Consider the following 23,142-nt stretch of genomic DNA (forward strand, 5'->3'; position numbering starts at 1 on the left):
TATTATAGGGGGTAACCATATCATAGTGGAAAAATGTAATGTGTGGGTCAGTTCATTTTTACTTGACAAGAAGCCAAATCTGCTATTCTCATTTATTATTTTATTTCCATGTACTTTGCATATACTTTTCATTCAGTGAGAGACATGAAGTTCTAAGTGAATGGTTTTGTAGGATTCAAAGGATAAGGTAAATAAAACACGCATATTAGTAGCTTTCTTTATTCTATATATGATACCCTTTACCTTGTACTGCCCATGCTGTTGTATATTATATATGCAGACACACTTATAATTTCCACTCACAACATTCCCAGTAAGTCTTACCAGATGTTACTAAGTACTTGACAAAATTGTTAGTCAACATAATGTTTTTTGTAATATGCTAAACAACTATAGAATTGATTTTAAAGTATTCTGTAAGAGCTTGACAAAGTCTGTATCCAGCTGCACTTAATCTTTCTTTGTCATGAAAAGAAATTGCAAGCCTTATACAGTTTCTGAATTTTCCTACAGGTGAAAATATGTTCCCAGGTAAAGCAGAAACTTTGTAATTTTCTTTACACCATGGAAGAAAATCATTTGCATCTACAGTTTCTGGCAAAACAATCCACACAAAATAGCCTCCATCTGGTCTTCTTGCACTGCAACCATCTGGAAGATTTTTGGACAACACCTCGCACAATGAAAACATGCGATCCTGTAAAATAATTCCACCATTTGTTAATCCAGCTTTTGAAATTTGTGCATCCTTGCAAAATAAACGTAATAGAGTAATTACAATATTGTAGTATAAAAGTAACTGAACATAGATATGGATGCACCGTGCAACAGGATTTTATATCTTCCTCATTGGAAATGCTACTCTTAACTCAACTAGTGTTAATGAAAAGGGGAAGACATAATATGGAAGGTGGAAGAAAATATTCAAAATCCCTTGTGAACAAAGTGAGAAAAACTATATTGGTTTGCGTACTGCTCATCATCAAATTTTTAAACTATAAAATAAATGTACCACTTTTCTGCCTTTGTAATTATCTTCAGGGTAATTGCTTACTCTAAAAAAGAAAGACCACAATGAGTAAATATATAGAGAAAACTAAATTCCATAAACCAATTTTCTGTCCAGTTTTTCCATCAACAAATATTATGAGTCTGTTGCACTTTATTAAGTACGATCAAATCATTACTTTCATTTCTTTCATTCTACAACTCATTACACCACTACGACCCATATTTTTTTCTAATTAACATGACAACCAATAACCATGTTAATATATCACAATAAATTTGTTGATTATAATATAAAGCAGCAACAGTTAAATGCAACTGGTGTCATAAAGCACTGTGTGACATGTAATACTACAACAATCACAATTTCACTAGCAAGTATGTAATGAGGGAAAGCAGTAAGAACAGATGTAACATGTATGCAGTAAGGAAAAGCAATGAAAACACATGACTGCAGGTGCCACTAAAATTCAAAAGTTAAATGAATTACTTTTGAATGCATTACAGGAACAGCAGTGATCAATGTCTTATAAATATTTACTATTAAAAACAGTCTTGATCACGATTTATTTATCAAGGTGACCGGTTTCGACCACTACTGTGGTCATCTTCAGACCTACAAGTTGTATACAAAGCTCTAATTAGAGGGCTACATACATTAAAGAAAATACATAAAGTTATAAAGCTATAAAACGTTGAATTACCATTGAGTAGGAGCCTCTTTGTTGGAGAATCACTACTGGAGAAACCAGTGCACGTCTTACTGTATATAATGGAGGCTCCACCAACTTCTGACTGCATGATGTCATTACTAACCAATGAGTTATAAGTCGAATTACAGTTTAAAATTTCTTAGTTAAAAGAACTTTGTCAAGAATTAGAAATAAGTACACACTAAACTTAGCTTATTAAACAGCTATTGTCAATTAAGAAGCATTAAAAATATTTAAATATGTAGGACAATGAACTTCGGTTTGGCAACACATGGGTTGCCCTCTCAAGGCCTGTCAGTGAACCATTTGGAACCATTGGTTGCCATGGTGAAGTTGGACGCCGTTGCAAAGATGAGGCAGCAGGCTTTTTTCACTGAAGTTGTTGTAAAGTCGATAGTCGAACTAGTGGTTGCCATGGTGAGGACAAACACCAGTGCAAAGATGTGGCAGCAGGCTTCTTTCCAATGAAGTTGTTGTGAAGTGGAATGGCGAAGACTGTCGCATCAGCCGATGTATTATTGAGCAGCAACATGTCTTCATTGAAACGATTTTTAAAGAGTAAGCTACAATAAACTGTAGCTGACATGTATACTACATGCTGCATAAATATGATACAAAGTAGTTGAATATAATAGAGGGAAACATTCCATGTGGGAAAAATATATCTAAAAACACAGATGATGTGACTTACCGAACGAAAGTGCTGGCAGGTCGGTAGACACACAAACAAACACAAACATAAACACGAAATTCAAGCTTTCGCAACAAACTGTTGCCTCATCAGGAAAGAGGGAAGGAGAGGGAAAGACGTAAGGATGTGGGCTTTAAGGGAGAGGGTAAGGAGTCATTCCAATCCCGGGAGCGGAAAGACTTACCTTAGGGGGAAAAAAGGACAGGTATACACTCGTGCATACACACACATATCCATCCGCACATACACAGACACAAGCAGACATTTGTAGTCTGTCTGTGTCTGTGTATGTGCGGATGGATATGTGTGTGTGTGCACGAGTGTATACCTGTCCTTTTTTCCCCCTAAGGTAAGTCTTTCCGCTCCCGGGATTCGAATGACTCCTTACCCTCTCCCTCAAAACCCACATCCTTTCGTCTTTCCCTCTCCTTCCCTCTTTCCTGATGAGGCAACAGTTTGTTGTGAAAGCTTGAATTTCGTGTTTATGTTTGTGTTTGTTTGTGTGTCTACCGATCTGCCAGCACTTTCGTTCGGTAAGTCACATCATCTGTGTTTTTAGATATACAAAGTAGTTGTCCGTATATATGAAATATTGTCTACGAAGTTGATATGTAGATTACATGTGCCAATTATTTTAAAGGCATTACTATTCCTCAAGTTATATGCCAGTCTTATAAGCAAATAAAAATGAAAGAATTTAAAATTATAAGCCATAGTGTCAAAAATAACAAAAAATAGTTTGCTAACAATTATAATTCCCATCAGGTTGATCTGTTATATCAAAAATTACAAGAAACAAATGATGCTGTTATAAATTCCAAGAAGAGATTTACACAAATGACATACATGGGACCTATCTCAGATAAAATAAATAAATTATTTAAGAACACAAGCGTGACAATAGAATTTAAAACTAGTAACCCCCTACAGATGAAACTGAAACACACAATTGGAGACTCAAATATATACCAAAAGTCAGGCATTTACAAAATAATATGTAATGATTGTGAGAAACAGTATATTGGCCAAACTGGCCGTAACTTTTTAACACGTTTCAAAGAACATACTACTGGTACTGCATGTACCAAATCAATATTTGGTCAACATCTTGATGGATACAATCATTCTGAGGGTTGCATTTCTAGCAATTTGAAAATATTTCATACTGTGCCAAAAGGACCACTGCTAAATACCTTAGAAGAAATTGAAATCTTTTCACTTCATAAAAGTAATCCATTATCTGTTTTAAACGAACAACTTCAGTTCAAAGACAAACATTTCTTTGAGCTTTTCAATGATCTGCTTTAGAATGTTTACTCTTCTGTGTTTTGTTTTAAAAGGTTTCTTAAAATTTTTTTTTTTTTTAAATTATTAAGACTTTTAGCAAATATTTTACCTTTACATTGTAATTGTATTTTACAAAACATTATTTTATGATTGACTATCTGTTTTAGAATTTTTGCTTATATGCTTTTAGACTGCATATTGCTAATTCACATCCTTTTATTTTTGACACTATGGCTTATAATTTTAAATTCTTTCATTTTTATTTGCTTATAAGACTGGGATATAACTTGAGGAATAGCAATGCCTTTAAAATAATTGGCACATGTAATCTACATATCAACTTCATAGACAATATTTCATATATACGGACAACTACTTTGTATCATATTTATGCAGCATGTAGTATACATGTCAGCTACAGTTTATTGTAGCTTACTCTTTAAAAATCGTTTCAATGAAGACATGTTGCTGCTCAGTAATACATCGGCTGACGCTACAGTTTTCGCCATTCCACTTCACAACAACTTCGTTGGAAAGGAGCCTGCTGCCACATCTTTGCACTGGCGTTTGTCCTCACCATGGCAACCACTAGTTCGACTATCGACTTTACAACAACTTCAGTGAAAAAAGCCTGCTGCCTCATCTTTGCAACGGCATCCAACTTCACCATGGCAACCAATGGTTCCAAATGGTTCCAAATGGTTCACTGACAGGCCTTGAGAGGGCAACCCATGTATCGCCAAACCGAAGTTCATTGTCCTACATATTTAAATATTTTTAACGCTTCTTAATTGACAATAGCTGTTTAATAAGTTAAGTTTAGTGTGTACTTATTTCTAATTCTTGACAATGTTCTTTTAACTAAGAAATTTTAAACTGTAATTCGACTTATAACTCATTGGTTAGTAATGACATCATGCAGTCAGAAGTGGGTGGAGCCTCCATTATATATAGTAAGACGTGCACTGGTTTCTCCAGTAGTGATTTTCCAACAGAAAGAGGCTCCTACTCAATGGTAATTCAACGTTTTATAGCTTTATAACTTTATGTATTTTCTTTAATGTATGTAGCCCTCTAATTAGAGCTTTGTATACAACTTGTAGGTCTGAAGATGACCACAGTAGTGGTCGAAACCGGTCACCTTGATAAATAAATCGTGATCAAGACTGTTTTTAATAGTAAATATTCAAAAGTTAAATATCTTCATCTTCTGTGATGCTAGTCTCGCACCTTAGAGCATTTTTATTTTCCTATTTTACTTCCTCCCATGTAATTTTCCTCATTATAGTGCATTTGAAACTTGTAGCAACTTTTGAAGTTTGGCTCACTGGAGAAGACATGATGCTGCTTATCAGGTAATACGAATGGTAATCCAGCTTTCTCTACTGTGCCACTGGCATTTCAGTTAGTAGAACATCCCTGCTGCCAAGTGGTGGGTAAATAGTATCGCATGGTGTCACACATTAAATGCATCTATGTCTGTCACACTCATTGTGAAGTGGTATTCTTTTGGCATTTAAGTGTTCTGCAGTTTTTCAGATATTGTGAACTAGTATTTTGTGTTGGCTGTACATTAATTAACAACAAAACTACAGCATACGTGAACACAAGATTTGCAATAAATAGGTTGTCTAAGAACACATTCACCGGCTGCGAGGATATAGTGTATAGGAGGTGGAATTCTGGTCTGTGGACAAGACTACAAATGTGTGTACTCTGTGTGTAGTTATTGAACTTGGTTGTGATCTGACTTCATATGTTACAAGAGTGGTGGACAGAACAGCTGCTATGCTTAATGTTCACTGACCTATGTTGCTGAATATCAGGAAAGAGACATGAAAACTGAAATGACACCAGCACATTCTTTATCTGAAACTCCAGGCAAGAAAAGAAGTTACGAAAGACAGGTAACCATGATGGACGCATTCCAGCATGATGCAATGCACAGATATGTAAATGCTTATTATCAGCAAATGGAATATCCAACTTTAAATAAACTTTTTTCAGCCTCAAAGAAGTGGAGCTGTTCCAATGGGAGTAGGTTGTCACTTCAAAATTGTCTCCATGAACTTGGTTTCTGGCATGAAAAGTTTTTGTCTCTGACATTTATCACCAAGAGAACTGACATAGTAGCCTGAGGAGGCTGATATCTGTGGGCTGTGAGGAGCATTTCGTTTGATGACACTGCGTGGCTGGAGAAGATGTGTGTTAATGTGTGTCACACATTGACAATGGGGTGGACTGCACAGCACAAGGAATGATGAAAGCACTGTTGGGAATGGGTCGCAGGGTAATCATCTGTCATGCTGCCTGTACTTGAGGCTTCATTCCAAACTCTTTATTGCTGTTTCAGTCCAGGAAACGAGGCGAATATCATGAGGAAATGAATGCCAAAGTTTTTATGGAGTGGTTTTCTAATGTTCTGCTGCAAAAAAATTCCTCTGAATTCAACAACAGTAATGGACAATGTGCCATACCATTCAGTTATGATAAATAAAGCTCTGACAATACAGTTGAAGACAGCGGATATTTTGCTCTGGGTATAAAGAAATGTTCCATTGGATAAAGTTGAACCTGGCATGAATAAGGTGGGGATAATGGAACTTGTAGTGCTGTAAAAGCCAAAAACTCCATACTTCTTGTATGACAAACTAGCTAAACACTAAAGGACATCAGTCTTACTCAATAAGTTCATTTAATTCTGCTTGAGAATGTACGGACCCAGGCGAAATGTAATGTGGCAAAAAACTACAAGTAGTTTACACTCAGTGAGGATTAACTGCTGACAAAAGAAGCCATTGCAAATGTTAGCCACAGGACTGGTCTTGAGCTGTTTGTCATATCAAGAAGGTAGTCGAGGAGACACGGATTCGTGAAGGACTGCTGGATGAACAGATTGAAGAGAAGGTCGTTTCAGTCAGCTGAAGAACCAGTTCCAGGCCTGAGAAAGAGGACTGTGATGATTATTCCTTTGGGGATGCTCCACTTACACTGTACATGTACATGTCAAAGATTCATTGATCTAACTGCTCTGTTCAGTATTATCATTTATTTACTGCCAAGGAATGTTTGTGTGGTGGCCAGCTAACAACCATGAACTAAGGTGGGCATGGCATTATCGCCACCTGTTTGTGCACTCAGCACATGCCGGCAACTTCCCTCCACTCACTCACATAAATTTTAATAAAATTGTAATTACATTTACGTACTTTAGTGTTTGCAGTCAGTTTTAATTTTGAGTTCTAAAAGTGTCTTTGGTGGTATGTTTTTACTCCCTCACTTATGGAACAATTATATTTCCATGTTTTACTGTCTTCTGGGTATTTAAGTTATAGAAATTTTTATTGCATACCATAATAAGAGCGGCTTCACATGCAAGTTTCGGATAGGTTGTTTTCATTAGGATTTTAAAAATACTGTCTTTGTTACTTGGATTTTTCTGTATTTTTTTAAACTGTTATACTAACTATTCTTTCTCCTATTATACTTATATTGCAACTGCATGACTTTAAGCATGCAATTTGGTTTAGTTTGGAAACTCTTGCTAGAGGTGTACAGGGAAGTAAAGTGGCCAGTCATGTTGTGGCTTTCTATCAAGCTGGCAGTGCGTTGGGCACATTCTGAGTGTGTTGCAATTTGTTATTTGTTTGACAATGGGCTTTATGATACAATTTGGATTAGGAATTAGGGCACATTATCATGTCTTAAAGTTTAAATATGAAAAAGGTTGGTCAACAACCAAACCCTGTTGCCTAACTGCTTCTTTATATTGTGATCAAGACGATTATGGATTTCATGTCACTGTATTAGCTTGCAAATGAAATGCAGTCTCAGACAAATGTAGATGTTTGTAATCTTCTGAAAATTGGACAGATATTTTCTAAAGAAGACATTAAAATTACCTTTAATAAAAGCTCTGGGCATCACTGTCACATATCCTAAAATTAACATTTCCAATACTTCCCTATCAGCACAATCCGTTGAAGCTACAAGTGAACAGTTACTTGAACATGCAAATATGACAGTTGCATAAAATTAAAGATTTGCTTAAGACAGATGCTTCACACATAATGCCAACATTTCGTAGTGTCTCGACCAAGTATCAACTTAATCTTGTCATACAAGATATTCAATAGTGTGTGGCTAAAAGTTTTGAAACTATTTACAATCTGTACACACAGCGCAGCAGGATGAAAGAGAAATAAGTTCTAAGATAGGGTAATCAACTTCACTCAAATTTCATTGACTAACGCTGTTAAGTAAAGAGTTTTAGTATAACGTGTATCCCAATTCTGGAGGGTATAATGTACGGTAATTTCAAATATTGCGACCAGTACTATATTGGTCGAACAGGACGATCATCTGAGCTGTTTTAGGGAGCGCATGTGTTTGCAGAAGAAACCAGTGTTTCTGAGGCACATGTCTATGGGAATGCACTCTGTGTAGGACACCAGGCATTATATGGAAATTTTGCACATTGCACTGAAAGGAAGGTTGCTCAATTTAAAATAATAATAATAATACTAATAATAATAATAATAATGATAATGTGAAAGATTCACATTAAGCAGAAAGGAAGGAGGAAGGGTATTTATCGACATAAAAAACCTACATTACGGACAGGTAGACAATTTAAGAAAATTCTTTACAGAACGAGCAGAAACTAGCAAAATACACAAAGCACTCACTCATATAAATACATCAGCTACACCACTACAATTTCATAACCACCTCTACAACCCTTTAGATCACATAACATCAACAGATACGAAGAAAGTAAATTGGAAAAAGAAAACACTACATGGCAAGCACCCGTATCATCTAACACAGCCACACCTAGATCAAGACGCATCCAACACATGGCTAAGAAAAGGCAATATATACAGTGAGACGGAAGGATTCATGATTGCAATACAGGATCAAACAATAAACACTAGATATTACAGCAAGCACATTATTAAAGATCCCAATACCGCAACAGATAAATGCAGACTTTGCAAACAACAAGTAGAAACAGTAGATCACATCACAAGCGGATGTACAATACTAGCAAATACAGAATACCCCAGAAGACATGACAATGTAGCAAAAATAATCCATCAACAGCTTGCCATACAATATAAACTAATAAAACAACAAGTTCCCACATACAAGTATGCACCACAAAATGTACTGGAGAATGATGAATACAAATTATACTGTAACAGAACCATTATAACAGATATAACAAACCTGACATCATACTCACCAATAAAAAGAAGAAATTAACACAACTAATCGAAATATCCATACCCAATACAACAAATATACAGAAGAAAACAGGAGAAAAAATTGAAAAATACATCCAAGTGGCTGAGGAAGTCAAGGACATGTGGCATCCGGATAAAGTTGACATTATACCAATTATACTATCAACTACAGGAGTCATACCACACAATATCCACCAGTACATCAACGCAATACAGCTACATCCAAACATATATATACAACTACAAAAATCTGTAATTACTGATACATGTTCAATGACCCGAAAGTTCCTAAATACAATGTAACATATACCGTACAGTTAAAAGGAAGTCACGCTTGATGAAGGTCCATGTCACTTTCCATTTTTAACCAGACCTAAGGTCTGAGAAAGGAAAGAAGATAATAATAATAATAATAATAATATAATAAAAACCGACTGTACCTGAGTGAAAAATAGGAGTTCTGAGTTTTTATTTTAATATCTTTGATGATTTGTTCTGGTCAATGAATGTTTTTGTCTGCCATTCACTTAGATAAACCATAGCTATGCTTTATTGATGTCTAGCAACTCTTGTCAACTGATGATAAATCTAGAAGGATATTTATCTACGCTCATTGAATCCTGTACTTGTAATTTACAACTAAGAAAGTGTTCTGGTAGCACATCAATTTAGCGTTGCATCTATACATGTAGATGAGCCATAACATTATGAGCAATGCCCACCATAAGATTGAATGCCAGCTGATGGTGTTACAGGTACGTGACACAGTAAGGAAATGGGGATCATTCTAGCAATGATAGGGGTGGTAAATGGGGAAATGCACTGACATTAGCAGCTCTGACAAAAGGTACATTATTACGGCTCCATACATGGAAATGTGCAACTTGGAAATAGCAGACCTCATTGACTGCTTCCATGCTACTTGCGTGCATCTATAAAGTTGAAGTACGGTGGAACCACAAATAGGTGACAAGGTTTTAAATATCCACATCTCATCACAGAATGTGGAGGACAAAGGTATGGATGCTTTGTAAAGCAGGATAGTTGGAGATACTGGCGGATCTGACAGGGTGCAACCCTGGAGCAGGTGTAAGTATTTTGGATCCACACCATTCAACAATTATGATTGAAAATGCAGCTTTGCAGCAGATGGCTCCTGCATGTTTCCACGATGACCTAACAACATCGCCAATTGTGACTGTAGTGAGCATGTGATCATCAAGGTTGGGACAGTTGATAAATTGAAATTTGTCACCTGTCTGGATAAGCCTTATTTCTTGTTACACTAGGTCGACAGTCATGTCTGGGTATACTGTTGCTCGAAACATGCACAACATCACGGATGCCAATTGATGGGGGACAGTTTTATGCTAGGGGGGCATTCACTTGGGCTTCCATGGGATGTGTGGTAGTAATCAAATGTGCAACAACAGCTGTGGATTACATGAATATTACAAGGTGTACAACTTTGCTTCCGCCATTTGCCGATAGGTGGCGACAACGGTAAGTAGCAGTCGAAAGAAACAGATCGCAGATGTCAGGCATTTAGCTTGGACCTCTGTCAACATAACCTCATTCAAACATTAGTTGATTTGTGTCTGCATCATTAATTGAAAATGTCAATTTACGAGCCGAATTCTCATCATTTGTGGGAAGTGTTACTGTTTTGTTCTAATATGAAGAAAACAGTGGCCAAGTCTCATCAAATGCTCCCAAATACATATGGTAAGGGCACTATTAGTGAAAGAGAGCGTTGTGAATGGTCAACACTTCAAGAATGGTGATTTTAACATCATAGACCAGCATAGTGGTGGAAGAGAGAATGTTTTCGAAGTTGCGGAATTGGAGACATTGCAGAGTGAAGACTTGCATCAAACTCAAGAAGAATGGGCACGATTAGTGGAAGTTACACAGTAAGCCATTTCAAAATGTCTCAAGGCTATAGGCAATATTAAGAAAGAAGGAACTTGGATCTCGTGTGAGCTGAAACCAAGAGACGTTGAACGGCATTTGTGTGTTTGTGAATAGTTACTTTAGAGGCAAAAACAGAAGGGATTTCTGCATCGTATTGTGACGGGGGATGAAAAATGAGTTCATTACAATAATCTCAAATGCAAAAAATCATGGGGATATCCCGGCCATGCTTCCACATCGACAGCCAAACCGAATATTCACGGCTCCAAGATCATGCTCTGCATTTGGTGGGTCCAGCTCAGCCCCATGTAGTATGAGGTGTTAAAACCAAGGGAAACAATCACAGGTGCTTGTTATCGAACACAATTAATGTGTTTGAGCAGAGCATTAAAAGACAAACGGCCACAATACAGTGAGAGGCATGATAAAGTGATTTTGCAGCACAACAACGCTCGACCCCACGTTGCAAAAGAGGTCAAAATGTACTTGGAAACGTTAAAATGAGAAGTCCTACCCCACCCACCGTATTCTCCAGACATTGCTCCCTCTGACTATTACCTGCTTACATCAATGGCGCTTGGCCTGGCTGACCAACACTTCCGATCTCATGAAGAAGTCACAAATTGGATTGATTCATGGATCGCTTCAAAAGATGAACAATTTTTTCAATGCGGGATTTGTACACTGCCCGAAAGATGGGAGAAAGTAGTGGTCAGCGATGGAAAATACTTTGAATGATACATGTATAACCAATCTGTTTCATTAAAGCCCCAAATGTTGGGGAAAAAAACAGTGGAAGCAAAGTTGTACACCTTGTATTTTGAACTACCTGTATGTATCCCTTCATGCTTGATATCTTCCCCAACTGCAATGGCATCTTCCAACAGATTTTTGTGTTATAGTGCTACAGTGGTTTAAGTAGTACGATTGTGAATTCTTGTATGTCTTGGCCACTAAATTCACCTAATATGAACCAGACAGAACACATCTGGCACAATTTAGGCACCAACTCCATGCCCAGAAACCACTGACTCATAATTTACAGGAATTGTGTGGCCTGTGCATAGACATCAGGTGCAACATATCTCCAGAAACCTACCAACAGTTGCTAAGTTCATTCTCTGCATAATCCATGCCATGCTGGACTCAAAAGGTGGATCAACACACAAAGCAGGTGATAACGTTTTGATTCACCTGTATATACATATTCCACAAACCACCAAAAGGGTGTGGTGGAGAGTACCTTGTACCACAACTAGTCATTTCCTGTCCTGTTCCACTCACAAATAAAGCGAGGGAAAAATTACTATCTATATGCATCTGTACAAGCCCCAATTTTTCACATCTTATCTTTGTGGTCCTTACATGAAATGTACGTTGGTGGCAGAAGAATTGTTCTGCAGTCAGCTTCAAATGTCAGTTCTCTAAATTTTCTCAACACTGCCCCTCAAAAAAAACATTGCCTTACCTCTGGGGATTCTCTTTTGAGTCCCCAAAGCATCTCTGTAATACTTGTATGTTGATCGAACCTACCAATAACAAATCCAGTAGCCCACCTCTGAATTGCCTCGATGTCTTTCATTAATCTGACCTGGTGTATACTTTAGCTGTATTCAAAAATGGGTCACACTAGTGTTCTATATGTGATCTCCTTCACAAATGAATCACACTTTCCTAAAATTCCCCCAATAAACTGAACTCTACCATTCACCTTCCCTACTACAACCCTTACATGCTTATTCCATTTCATATACCTTTGCGACATGACGCTTACTTATTTAATCAACATGAGTGTGTCAAGCAGTACATTACTAATACTGTGTTTGAACTTTACAGGTTTGTTTTTTCTACTCATCTGCATTAACTCACATTTTCCTACATTTAGAACTACCTATCATTCATCACATCAATTAGATATTTTGTCTATGTCATCTTGCCTTCTCCTGAAGTCACTCAATGATGACACCCTCTCGCACATCACAGTATCATCAGCAAACAGTTATGTCATATTGCCTTCTCCTGAAGTCACTCAATGATGACACCCTCTCGCACATCACAGTATCATCAGCAAACAGCCCCGCACTGCTGCTCATCCTATTCATCAGGTAATTCATTATATCGAGAATAACAGCAGTCCTATCACACTTCCCTGAGCTCTCCTGACAATACCCTTGTACCCGACGAATACTCACAATTGAGGGCAACATAATGGGTTCTATTACTTAAGTTTTTGAACCACTCATAAATCTGGAAACCTACACTGTATGCTCATATCTTTGTTAACAGTCTGCTGTGGGGCACTGAGTCAAACACTTGTCAGAAATCTATACAGAATCTGCCTGTTGCCCTTCACCCATAGTTCGCAGTATATCTTGTGAGAAAAGGGCAAGCCAAGTTTCGCCTTTTCGGTTTCAGGGAAATTTAATATATTCAAACTGAGAATATGCTCAAGAACTCTGCAACAAACTGGCATTAAGGATATTTTTCTGTAACTTTGCAAGTCTCTCTCTCAGCCTTGTGTACTTTTTTTCAGTCACTTGGGAATTTGCGCTGGGCAAGAGACTCATAATAAATAGGAGCTAAGTGAGGGGGGGGGGGGGAGGCTAATCTAATGTCTTGGAGTACTTTGGAAAAGCAAATTGGGATTCCATCCGGACCTGATGACTTATTTGTTTTCAACTCTTGCAGTTGCCTTTCTGTGCCAGGAATGTCTATTACCATGTCCTCATAAGGGATTCTGTGATGGTCTAACAACAGTATGCCTGTATGATCCTCCTACATGAACAACTTCTTAAATATGAAATTTTGTGTTAGAAAACTCATTCCAGTATGAAATGGAGCTGCTTTTACATTTGCAGGAGACCTGTAACATTGGTATCTGAAAAAATGGTAGAATATGCAGTCTTATAGTGTCACTGAAACAACTTTGTGATTGCGTTTCACTGAACTGAGCAGTGGGGGCTGCGCATGTGCCAATCACAGTCATCTCTTGGGTTCCACATTTCACTGTGTTGCCTGTTCTGAACAAGAACAGGCAGTAGATACATGCTCCAAGGTGCAAGAGTGGGCCAGGCAAGGCAGGCTCCAAGGGGTTCTTGTGTTTTATGGTTTGTGCACAACTGTTGACTACATGGGTAGGTGTCACAATGTGTACAAGCCAGAAGCCCCACTCTCCACCAAATACATTTGTTAACTGCAAAGTTATTTTAATTGAAGTGCAATCACTTTTCAGTTTATTTGAACATGTGCCTGTTTCTAGCTTTACAGCCATCATCAGATCTTACAAAAGCAGTAACATGGTCATTAACTAAGCCTGAATTATACAGTTTACTCATTCCAATATATACCTTCATTAGAATGACACAATTTACAATTGTTTTAGAAATGGAATACCACTCTGGTGTCATTGTTGACTGTGATGGTGTCTTTGCTAAGGTGCCAGGCATAATGCGCACAAAGAATTTTCATTACATCAACAGTAAGAAAACATAAAATAATTGAGTTCTGGTAAATAGTGCAAAGTAATTTTAAGAGTAAAACACTGCTATCACTTGGCTGTCCAATGGAATTTTGTTGAATATTACATGCTAGAAGGAAAGCACACTTGACATTTCCAGGGTTTTGTGCGATGTGTGTTCCAGGTTTGTGTCAATTTCATGAATTATGTGGAAGTGCATTGCTCTATTTCTGGTCTCAATAATGGTTTGGCATGTGTCAGCATGCAACAAGTGTTGTGCAGTAGTACATGTCAGAGTGAGCCGCTGTGGGACAAGTCTTGCATGGTGGAGTGTTTATTGTGTAGTATGATATGTATTGCGTGCACGGTTGTGTGTACAGCAGTGGCACACAGTCATTAAAGAAATTAATAATTGTCACAATGATGCTTTGTAGAACAAATAAAATACTCAGTCTCTGTTCTGTATATGTTACTTACAGAGTTCACGTGTGACAGACACAGAGCTTGCTGAATCTGGCAGTATAGCCTCCTACCAACAAAGGTTATGAGCTCACTCCCTATGCACCCCACACATTAAAAAAATGAGGGGGGTGGGGGGCACAAGCGACAGGAAAGGGTAATAGGGCAACAACTTAAAAGCTTTATATTACTAACATGAGAAAAATGGAAAATCCAGGATGGACTGTAACAATATTATCTCCCCTACCCTCCGTCTAACCTCCCAACTGCACCTAGGTGGCCTATTCTCTCTCCGTCTCACACCTGCACATTCCCCAGCAACACTTCAGCATCCTCACCCCTACCCTGCCTACCCTACTATCCCCCCCCCCCCCCCCCCTCCCGCCAGCCTCCTCCTCATGTCCACCCACTTGCCTCTCCCGCTCTCCCGTCATGCATTGCTCCTGCTGCTTGCAGTCTGGCTTCAGGTGCCAGAGACTGTGGTCATGTGTGTGCAAGTTGCATTTGTGTGAGAGTGCGTGCAAGTGTGTGTGTGTGTGTGTGTGTGTGTGTGTGTGTGTGTGTTTCGTCTATTTTTGACAAGAGCCTTGTAGGCCGAAAGCTTATTTTGTGACAGTCTCTTTGTGATGCCTATTTGCGACTCAGCATCTCCACTATATGGTGAGTAGCAACTGTCCTTTTCATAATATGAGCACAACATTTTTATATAATTTTTATTCAAGAAGTAAATTTTTTGTGATCTTATTTGTGATAAATGTTTTCAATAAAAGCAGTGATCATTAACAAATGTTTGGCACACAGAAATACCATTCTGAAATTTTAAAAATACTTTTAGTAATGAGATATAAATGTCTGATGGCTGATGAGAACATACTTACTTGAAATGTCTTTTTCAGTACATTAAGATGACTCTTTAGAGTACCAAGTTTAATAGTACTTGTGATTAATCCCGCCATATACTGATTGACTCCTCCACCACTGACTAACACACCACTTGAAAACAGAAGAGAGACATGAAATAATAATATTGCAACTGACTAGAGTAAATTCTTACTGAAATTTCCCTTTCTTCTTTCCCATACAAAAACTTTTTGGGATTATCAAACATCAATGAGTCCTAAGATATGGTCATAATAAAATAGAGGGTGTTTCACAAAGAATGGCCCGATTTCAAACCTCCATATTTACTAATAAAAACATACTACAAACATGGAATAAATTGCAAAATACTCACAACATCTTAAAAGTTTTAGCTATGCTGTTACAAATACTTTGTGTGTCTAACAGCAGCAGCAGCACAAACATCTGGCTGTTCTTCACTACTTCTATGTCATGAGGTAAAGGGAAGATGAACACACTTTCCTTCACATATCCCCATAAGAAAAAAACACATGGGGTCACGTCTGATGACCTTGGAGGCTAAGAAAGCAAGGCAGTATCTTGAGGTCCCATGCGCAATATCCAGTGTTGGGGCAGTGTGTCAATGAGAAATTGACATATGCTGTTGTGCCAGTATGGAGGAACTCTGTCCTCTTGGAAAATGAAGTTGTCAGAGTCCTGAAGTTATGGAAGAAGCCAATTCTGCAGCATTTTAAGATAGCTCGTCCCAGTTACTGTGTTTTCCTAAAAAAAGAAGGGACCATATCCTTTTTCTATGAGAAATGGCACAAAAAAAAAAATCCCTTTAGGTGTCTCTTTTGTTCTCAATAATGTCACGAAGGTTCTGGAGTCTGCATATACATACGTTACATAGGTTTATTTAACTGCTGACATGAAATGTTGCTTTGTCACTGAAAAGTAACTGTGGTAGAAGTGTAACAATGTTATCTCCACTGCCTTCCGTCTAATCTCCTGACTGCACCTAGCTGGCCTATCCTCTCACCGTCTCATCCCTGCACGTTCCCCAGCTTATAATTGTAGTCCATATGGTTTATAAACCAAACGACACCTTAATGCTCAACAGATAGTCGTACGAGGCATCGCCAATTCCCCACTTTCGTGGCAAGTATACTTTCTGGACTCTGCTTACACATTTGCTGAATTCTTTCTACTATGTCATCAGAAGTGTGAGGTCAATCTGGACTACCTTTACACAAACATGCTGTCTCTTGAAATTGGCAATAACAATGATGAATGTTTTTGGGTGTAGGTGGATCACTGCCAAAATGCTGATGAGAAGCACGTTGGACTGAAATAAACAGACTCTTCGCAAACTGCAGCATACAAACACCTTCTGTTGAGTGGATGCTATCTAACTTCTCACTGCAACCTGAGACGACACATTTCCCATGTCCCATTTTCCATGTTTCATATTTATTACTGTCCAAATCAGATCATTCTTTTTGAAACACCTTACATAGTGAAGAGTGCATATATCATATTAAAATTACAACTAAGGTATTCACAACACATTTTGAGACACTCCAAAACAATTCCTGCTTTTAGTTTGGAAACGTGTTGAGTCGAAAGTTTGCAACCTCCTCAATCAAATATACTATGTATGGCATAAAGGTTGACTCAATGCCAAATGACAATATAGACAAGATACATAATCAGTATAGGGAATGGTCACGTTAATCCCAGGCTCATCTCCAGAAACGCTCAGGCCCAAGCTGATACCAGTGTTGAGTTTTAACACTGCTCATGTGTCATTAATCAAACTCTGTGGGCACTGGCAGGTTAAAGTATCGCTTGCAGGGCTGTCACAGACCTTGCTAAGACATACAAGTTTCAGTGTCGTCATAATTCCAGCCCAGGTGAAGTAATATCTGAAGTGGTGGGCTGAGAGAATTCAGGCAATGGCTTCAAGCCATGGGACAAGCCCAGCTATTACTGTGCCTGCCTCTTGCTACATGGAATTTGGGGGAATAAACCATAACACATACCTCAGAAATCCAACAGCTTTCACTATATTTTATTTATTAACAATAAACTGCAGAACTTTAGGATCTGCAGTCCGGTTAGTGGAGTGGCAAGAGGAGATAAATGACATCAACTGCAATATAGGGAGATTATCATTAGTACAATAAAATTATATATAGAAATCTGGTCACATGTTTTATTAGAGATAAACAGAGCACTGAGGAAATTCAGTGTCAAATTGTAAACAATATCACAGATATCGAAGGAATCTAATAGAACAGCAACACCTATTTTAAAAATAAATAAAAGATCTACCATGGGAACATGTACCACCTTTCCTTTGTTTTGATGAGTAGGCAGAAGCTATATGCGAAGATGTACAGCTGGTGATAAATGACACAAAAATCCCACTACAGGATGAGGGGCGATTTCATTGCAAAAGAAGGATAAAAGCTAAAGAATGCTTCCACAATATTTAACTCAAATTAATGCAATTTGTAGAATTAGCTCTTCAGATGATAAATATAAAATTGGACCCGGAGAGAACCAAATGGAATTAAAAATGAAACTAACTATATTCTACCATCTAATAAATTGTATAGGATGTGGCAGTCTTAAACCACTATAGTACTCTGAGTTATTTTAAGACTTGTAAGATGCAGAAAAAAGATACTTACAAAGCAAGAAAGAAAAAGACTGATTATGCAGGAAATCACAATGTCGATTATATAAATTAATTTATGAATATGAAGGTATGAATATGAAGGTATACTGGACTATATCAAACAACATGTTCAGCATCTTGTAAAAGCAGACAAAAGATGTTGCAGATGCAAAGACAGTACAAGAAAAGAAAACTGTCAAATGGAACAAGGCACTTACTAAAGAGGCTTTCTGCCAAATAATAGTAAGAACAAGCTAGAATACACTGAATCAAATAAAACTCTTCAAAAATATTTCAAGAGGATGTGGAAGTGACAATTCAAATATGAGACAATATTACTGAAACCAATGAAAGTATAGTGAAGACAAAACAGGATTGCATGTTGGGTGGTCAACATTTCTTCAATTAAGTAATTAAGAACAGAGAGAAAATTGTTCAAGCATTCCAAAATTTCTTTGAATGTCTGACTAATCCAAGATATGAACCAGAAACAAAGATAATCAATAATAATAATAAGACATTCTGGAAATAATGCTAGATGGAGTGTATAAGGCATTTGAGCCTTGAGTTAGTGTTTCAGTAGAAACAGTTAAAGCTGCAGGCAATGTAATACTAAAGGAACTTGCAAAATCATTTACAGAATGCCTGTACAGTGAAAATTCCCAAAATAGGAATAGTGCTGTAATTATCCAATTACATAATAAAGGATAGGCAGAAGACATTAAGAAACTACAGACCCTACAGCCTTTCCTCCATCGTGTTCAACATATTCATGTAATCTATCAACAACAACTTGAAAAAAATTAATCCAGCAAATGAGCAAGCTGACTGTAGATAAGGATATAACAAAATGGACCATTTGTAAGTCACAACTGAAATTACCACTACTTGGGCTTCATCAATTCTGAGATAGATTTTCATTCAGTTTCAACAAAATCTGCACGAACATCCCTTGATAATATTAGTATACAGAAGAATACTTAATCAGACTTAATCAGGATAGTGAGAAATTCAGAACTGAAAGAAAAGTCCAGTCAGTTTCACTGAAACAATAAGGCTATTTTCCTATGCTACAAATATAGCTCAGATTACTGTTATTCTGATTGATTATAACATTTAAAAAGCATTTATGGTCAATATTCTCACAAAATGTGTTATTTTTATGTAATTAAAGTTCAAAAAACATTAAATATGAAGATTTGGCCACGTGGTTGAAAACACACTTATTGGCTGATGCTTTGATGACTTTTCAGAGGCAATGTGTTTAGGACAACTGTGACAAATCACTTCACCAAAGACAGCCAATACCACTATAGGGGTAAGCTGAGTTGGGGAAGAAGAAGAAGAAGAAGAAGAAGAAAATAATTATTGCTTGCAATGACAGAAGCAGTGGACACAGAAAACCCACTAAAGAAATCGGAGAAGATGACAATTTCATTGCAATCCATAGCATTAAACAACCTCAAAATAATTTTGCATTCAGGATATGTTGAGCTTGGCTATAGTCAATATTGTGAAAACTACATATGCAACTTCAAGACAATACATTCAGTTGTATTGCAACACACAATAAAACAACAGCAGAGAATTTATTTATTTCAGTTATATATGAAGTGCATAAAGATTTATTGGAAACTGATAACTCAGAAATTGAGCATTAGAATTTTGAAGTCACTTAGAAGAATAAATTTTACAACTGACTTAACAAATTTTTAATTTCAGAAGCTCATAAAGCTGTACTATCAGACATTTTTGTTTTATAATAAAGAACCTAAGGGCAAGGTTAGTGACCAGAAGTTTCATAGTAACTTTAGTACAAGAAATTTTAACACTTCAACAGTGTATTTAAAACTTTGCTTCCAGAAACATGAAGGAAGAACATGCAGTCTGAATTCAATTACAGAAGTTTTATTAATTTAGATTACAAATTAATTTAAAACCATTTTTGAAGAAACAGATTTTAGCAAAAAAATGTGATTGGCAAAAGGATGTAATATTTACAGACGACACAGCTAAGAAGCAAATTGTGGCTCATAAAATGAACTTTTGGTGTTCTGCAATTGTAAAATAAAAGCAAATGTCACTTACTGAGGACCAGATCAATCTGGATGGTGGTTTCTGGCTGGGTACCACCTGCCATTAGGAAACTTAATGCTCTGTGTAATCATCTTTCAGTGATTTTAACAAAAACAAATAATCAGTCTGATACTGATAAGATGAGCTTCACAGCAGAATGCACTTGGAGAAACAGAGACTTGCAACGGAAGTGCAGGTGCTCAAGTAACACTACTCAATGGTCTTCAAATACTTTACATCATAAAAGTGCCTGCATGGTATTAAATAGAGAAGCTGGATATTGTTTTGCTACAATGACATTTTAGGGCAGCAAGTTACAGATATCTTGCAATCCTCTGAAGATTTCATGGAACAAGCTATACTGTAAAGAAAGCTTTAAATGCTTATAAACTGTTAACACAAACACATTTTTATTGTTTCAACTGCTAAATCTAACAAAAGAAATGTCATACTGTATTCCAAATAAAATGAGATGCTGTGGAAACTTACGATTCTCGTAAGATGTTTGTCAGTCTAGGTGGAGCTTCAAGCCAGCCAACTCTCAGTGCTGGAGCCATAATCTTAGAAATACTGCAGTTTGATATAACATGGCCTCCCCCATAACCATCAATTTCAGTATCATAAGCAAACAATCTTTTAGGAGGATACTCTTTACTGCCATAATATAGTAAGTTATATACATCATCACAGGCAATAAGTATGTCCAGTTCTCGTGCCATATGTATTAAGGATTGACTGCAGCCTGCGCAAAAGAAATATAACAGAAAATATAAAACACCATTCTAACTTCTCATCAAGCTTTGCTTCCCTGTCAGTAATTTATGAACAGAGAATTTTCCACTTATGTTGACAAAATCTGTTATAGTTCATTGACAAAATTCTATAACCACTGACACTCCTTGACATAAAAAGCAGCTAAGCAAAACGTCTGACTAACTGTTTGAAAACTGGCACCATTTGTTACAGTTTCAGACTTTTAATTCATGATATGTTTTTATTGAGGAATCGCTTAATACATCTGGAACATTGCTGTCTCAACACTACTCTTCATTCAAGAGTAAACTTTTCAATTATTAATTTAACTGGATAGGTAAAAAATCTACTCACCAAGTGGCAGCAGAACATAGACATAAAAGAAGGTTGTAATCAAGCAAGCTTTTCGAGCCAGTGGCTCCTTCTTCACGAAGAAGGGTTGAAGGGGAATGAAGAGGGGTGAAGGAAAAGGACTAGAGAGGTCTAGTAAAACGGATGGATTTTGGGAAAGTCAACCAGAAAGACTCATCCCATGTGGTAAGTCTCCCCAGACCCATGGTTCTGGGTGACTTTCCTGAAATCTACCCCTTTTCCTAGACCTCTAGTCCTTTTCCTTCACCTCTCTTCCTTCCCTGTCAACCCTTCTGCCTGAAGAAGGAGCCACTGCCTCCAAAAGCTTGCCTCATTAAAACCTTCTTTTATGTGTGTGTTCTGCCACCATTTGGTGACTACATTTCTTATCTGTCCAATTAAATTAGTCTGTCAAAAATTGATTCTTTTCAGTTATTAGTTTTCCAATACCTGTAAACATCATATTTATCATTAAAGCCTATCATTTTATTTTTCACTTTTTAATAAATCAACAACAACAACAATTGGAAGAAATATGTTCTAACCTTGTTAAATAGCTTTGGCTTTTCGTTTTATGCTTTCCGAGACACAGGGACTGAAAAATTCAAAATCACACAAAATGAAAAAAATCTTATTTGAAAGATAAAAATGATAATTTATTGTGCACTATCTTGTATTCATTTTGTTGATGGCAATTAAGTGGGAAACTTTAATATAAATGATCCATGTAAAAAAAATATAGTTAAAAATAAGAATGTAAAAAGTCAGCTTTAGTTTTTCCGATAAAATTTTCATTTAAACTGGAAGCTTCTAGGTATTCTAACTTTGTCTGCATTCTTATTTTCAACTAAATTTCTTTATTCTTTACCTGTATGTTAAGTCTGAAATATGTGCTGACTGTATCTCACTTGCTTGTTAACTGTCAAATACACAACAAGTAAGTAACTTGTTTCATGCCAGTTATCTCAGTTTTTCTCAAGGTCTCAAGGATGCAACAAGATTGTTGCTTGTTTCAGATACTTTCTTGTCTTGCAGAGCTCTTCTGTTGTGAGTTATTATGATGAGAAATAAATATTTAGTTCTACATTGTATGGAGAAAAATAAGTATTTTGTGAACTGTTTTTAGAAGGTGTCTGTATGGAGAAATACTCAAGGCTAGACTCAGCATGAATGAGCCTACACAGGAACTTCAAGTTTGCATCACTGCAGATGTGTACCAAAACTTAACGTTCTTTCACAACACTTTGAGATACATAAATCATATTTGGAAAGTTGAGATGTTATTGGTTTGCTGAACTGGGAGTTCATATCTCTGATACAAACTTGAGAAGTATAGAGTCATCATTATACAGTGTGCCAGCCAGTCAAAAATATTTTAGAGACTTTGTCACATTTTTTTATTTTTTATTTTTTGTATTTCATACTATTGCTTCCCATTAGGACTATCAAACACACTCCAAGCACCAGTCTCTACAGTGTCTATATGCCAAGAACTGTGTAATGCTGCACTATTCCACATATTTTTTTAGTTGCTGAAGTTAGAATCATTTCACCCTTCCAGCCCTCTGCTGAACACACTGCATACCCATGCTACTGACTAGCCAATGGGGAGATGTGAGGGGAGTTATGTATACGATCACTGGGTGGTCGTGGAGAGC

The 23,142-nt window shown here is 37.0% G+C and overlaps 1 protein-coding gene across 1 annotated transcript in view; it reads right to left on the minus strand.

Moving 5' to 3' along the window:
* Positions 1-205: 205 nt before the first annotated feature.
* Positions 206-23,142, minus strand: part of LOC124612064 (2-aminoadipate transaminase) — a 66,047-nt gene continuing 43,110 nt past the window's right edge. The window contains exons 5-7 of the mRNA XM_047140297.1: positions 20,870-21,122; positions 15,657-15,771; positions 206-697 (exon numbers count right to left, since the gene is read on the minus strand). Of these exons, the coding sequence (XP_046996253.1) occupies positions 383-697; positions 15,657-15,771; positions 20,870-21,122 (683 nt within the window). The 3' untranslated portion in view covers positions 206-382. The remainder of the gene's footprint in view (positions 698-15,656; positions 15,772-20,869; positions 21,123-23,142) is intronic.

Source organism: Schistocerca americana, chromosome 1 (assembly GCF_021461395.2).
Source record: "Schistocerca americana isolate TAMUIC-IGC-003095 chromosome 1, iqSchAmer2.1, whole genome shotgun sequence".
NCBI classification, from domain to species: Eukaryota; Metazoa; Arthropoda; class Insecta; order Orthoptera; family Acrididae; genus Schistocerca; species Schistocerca americana.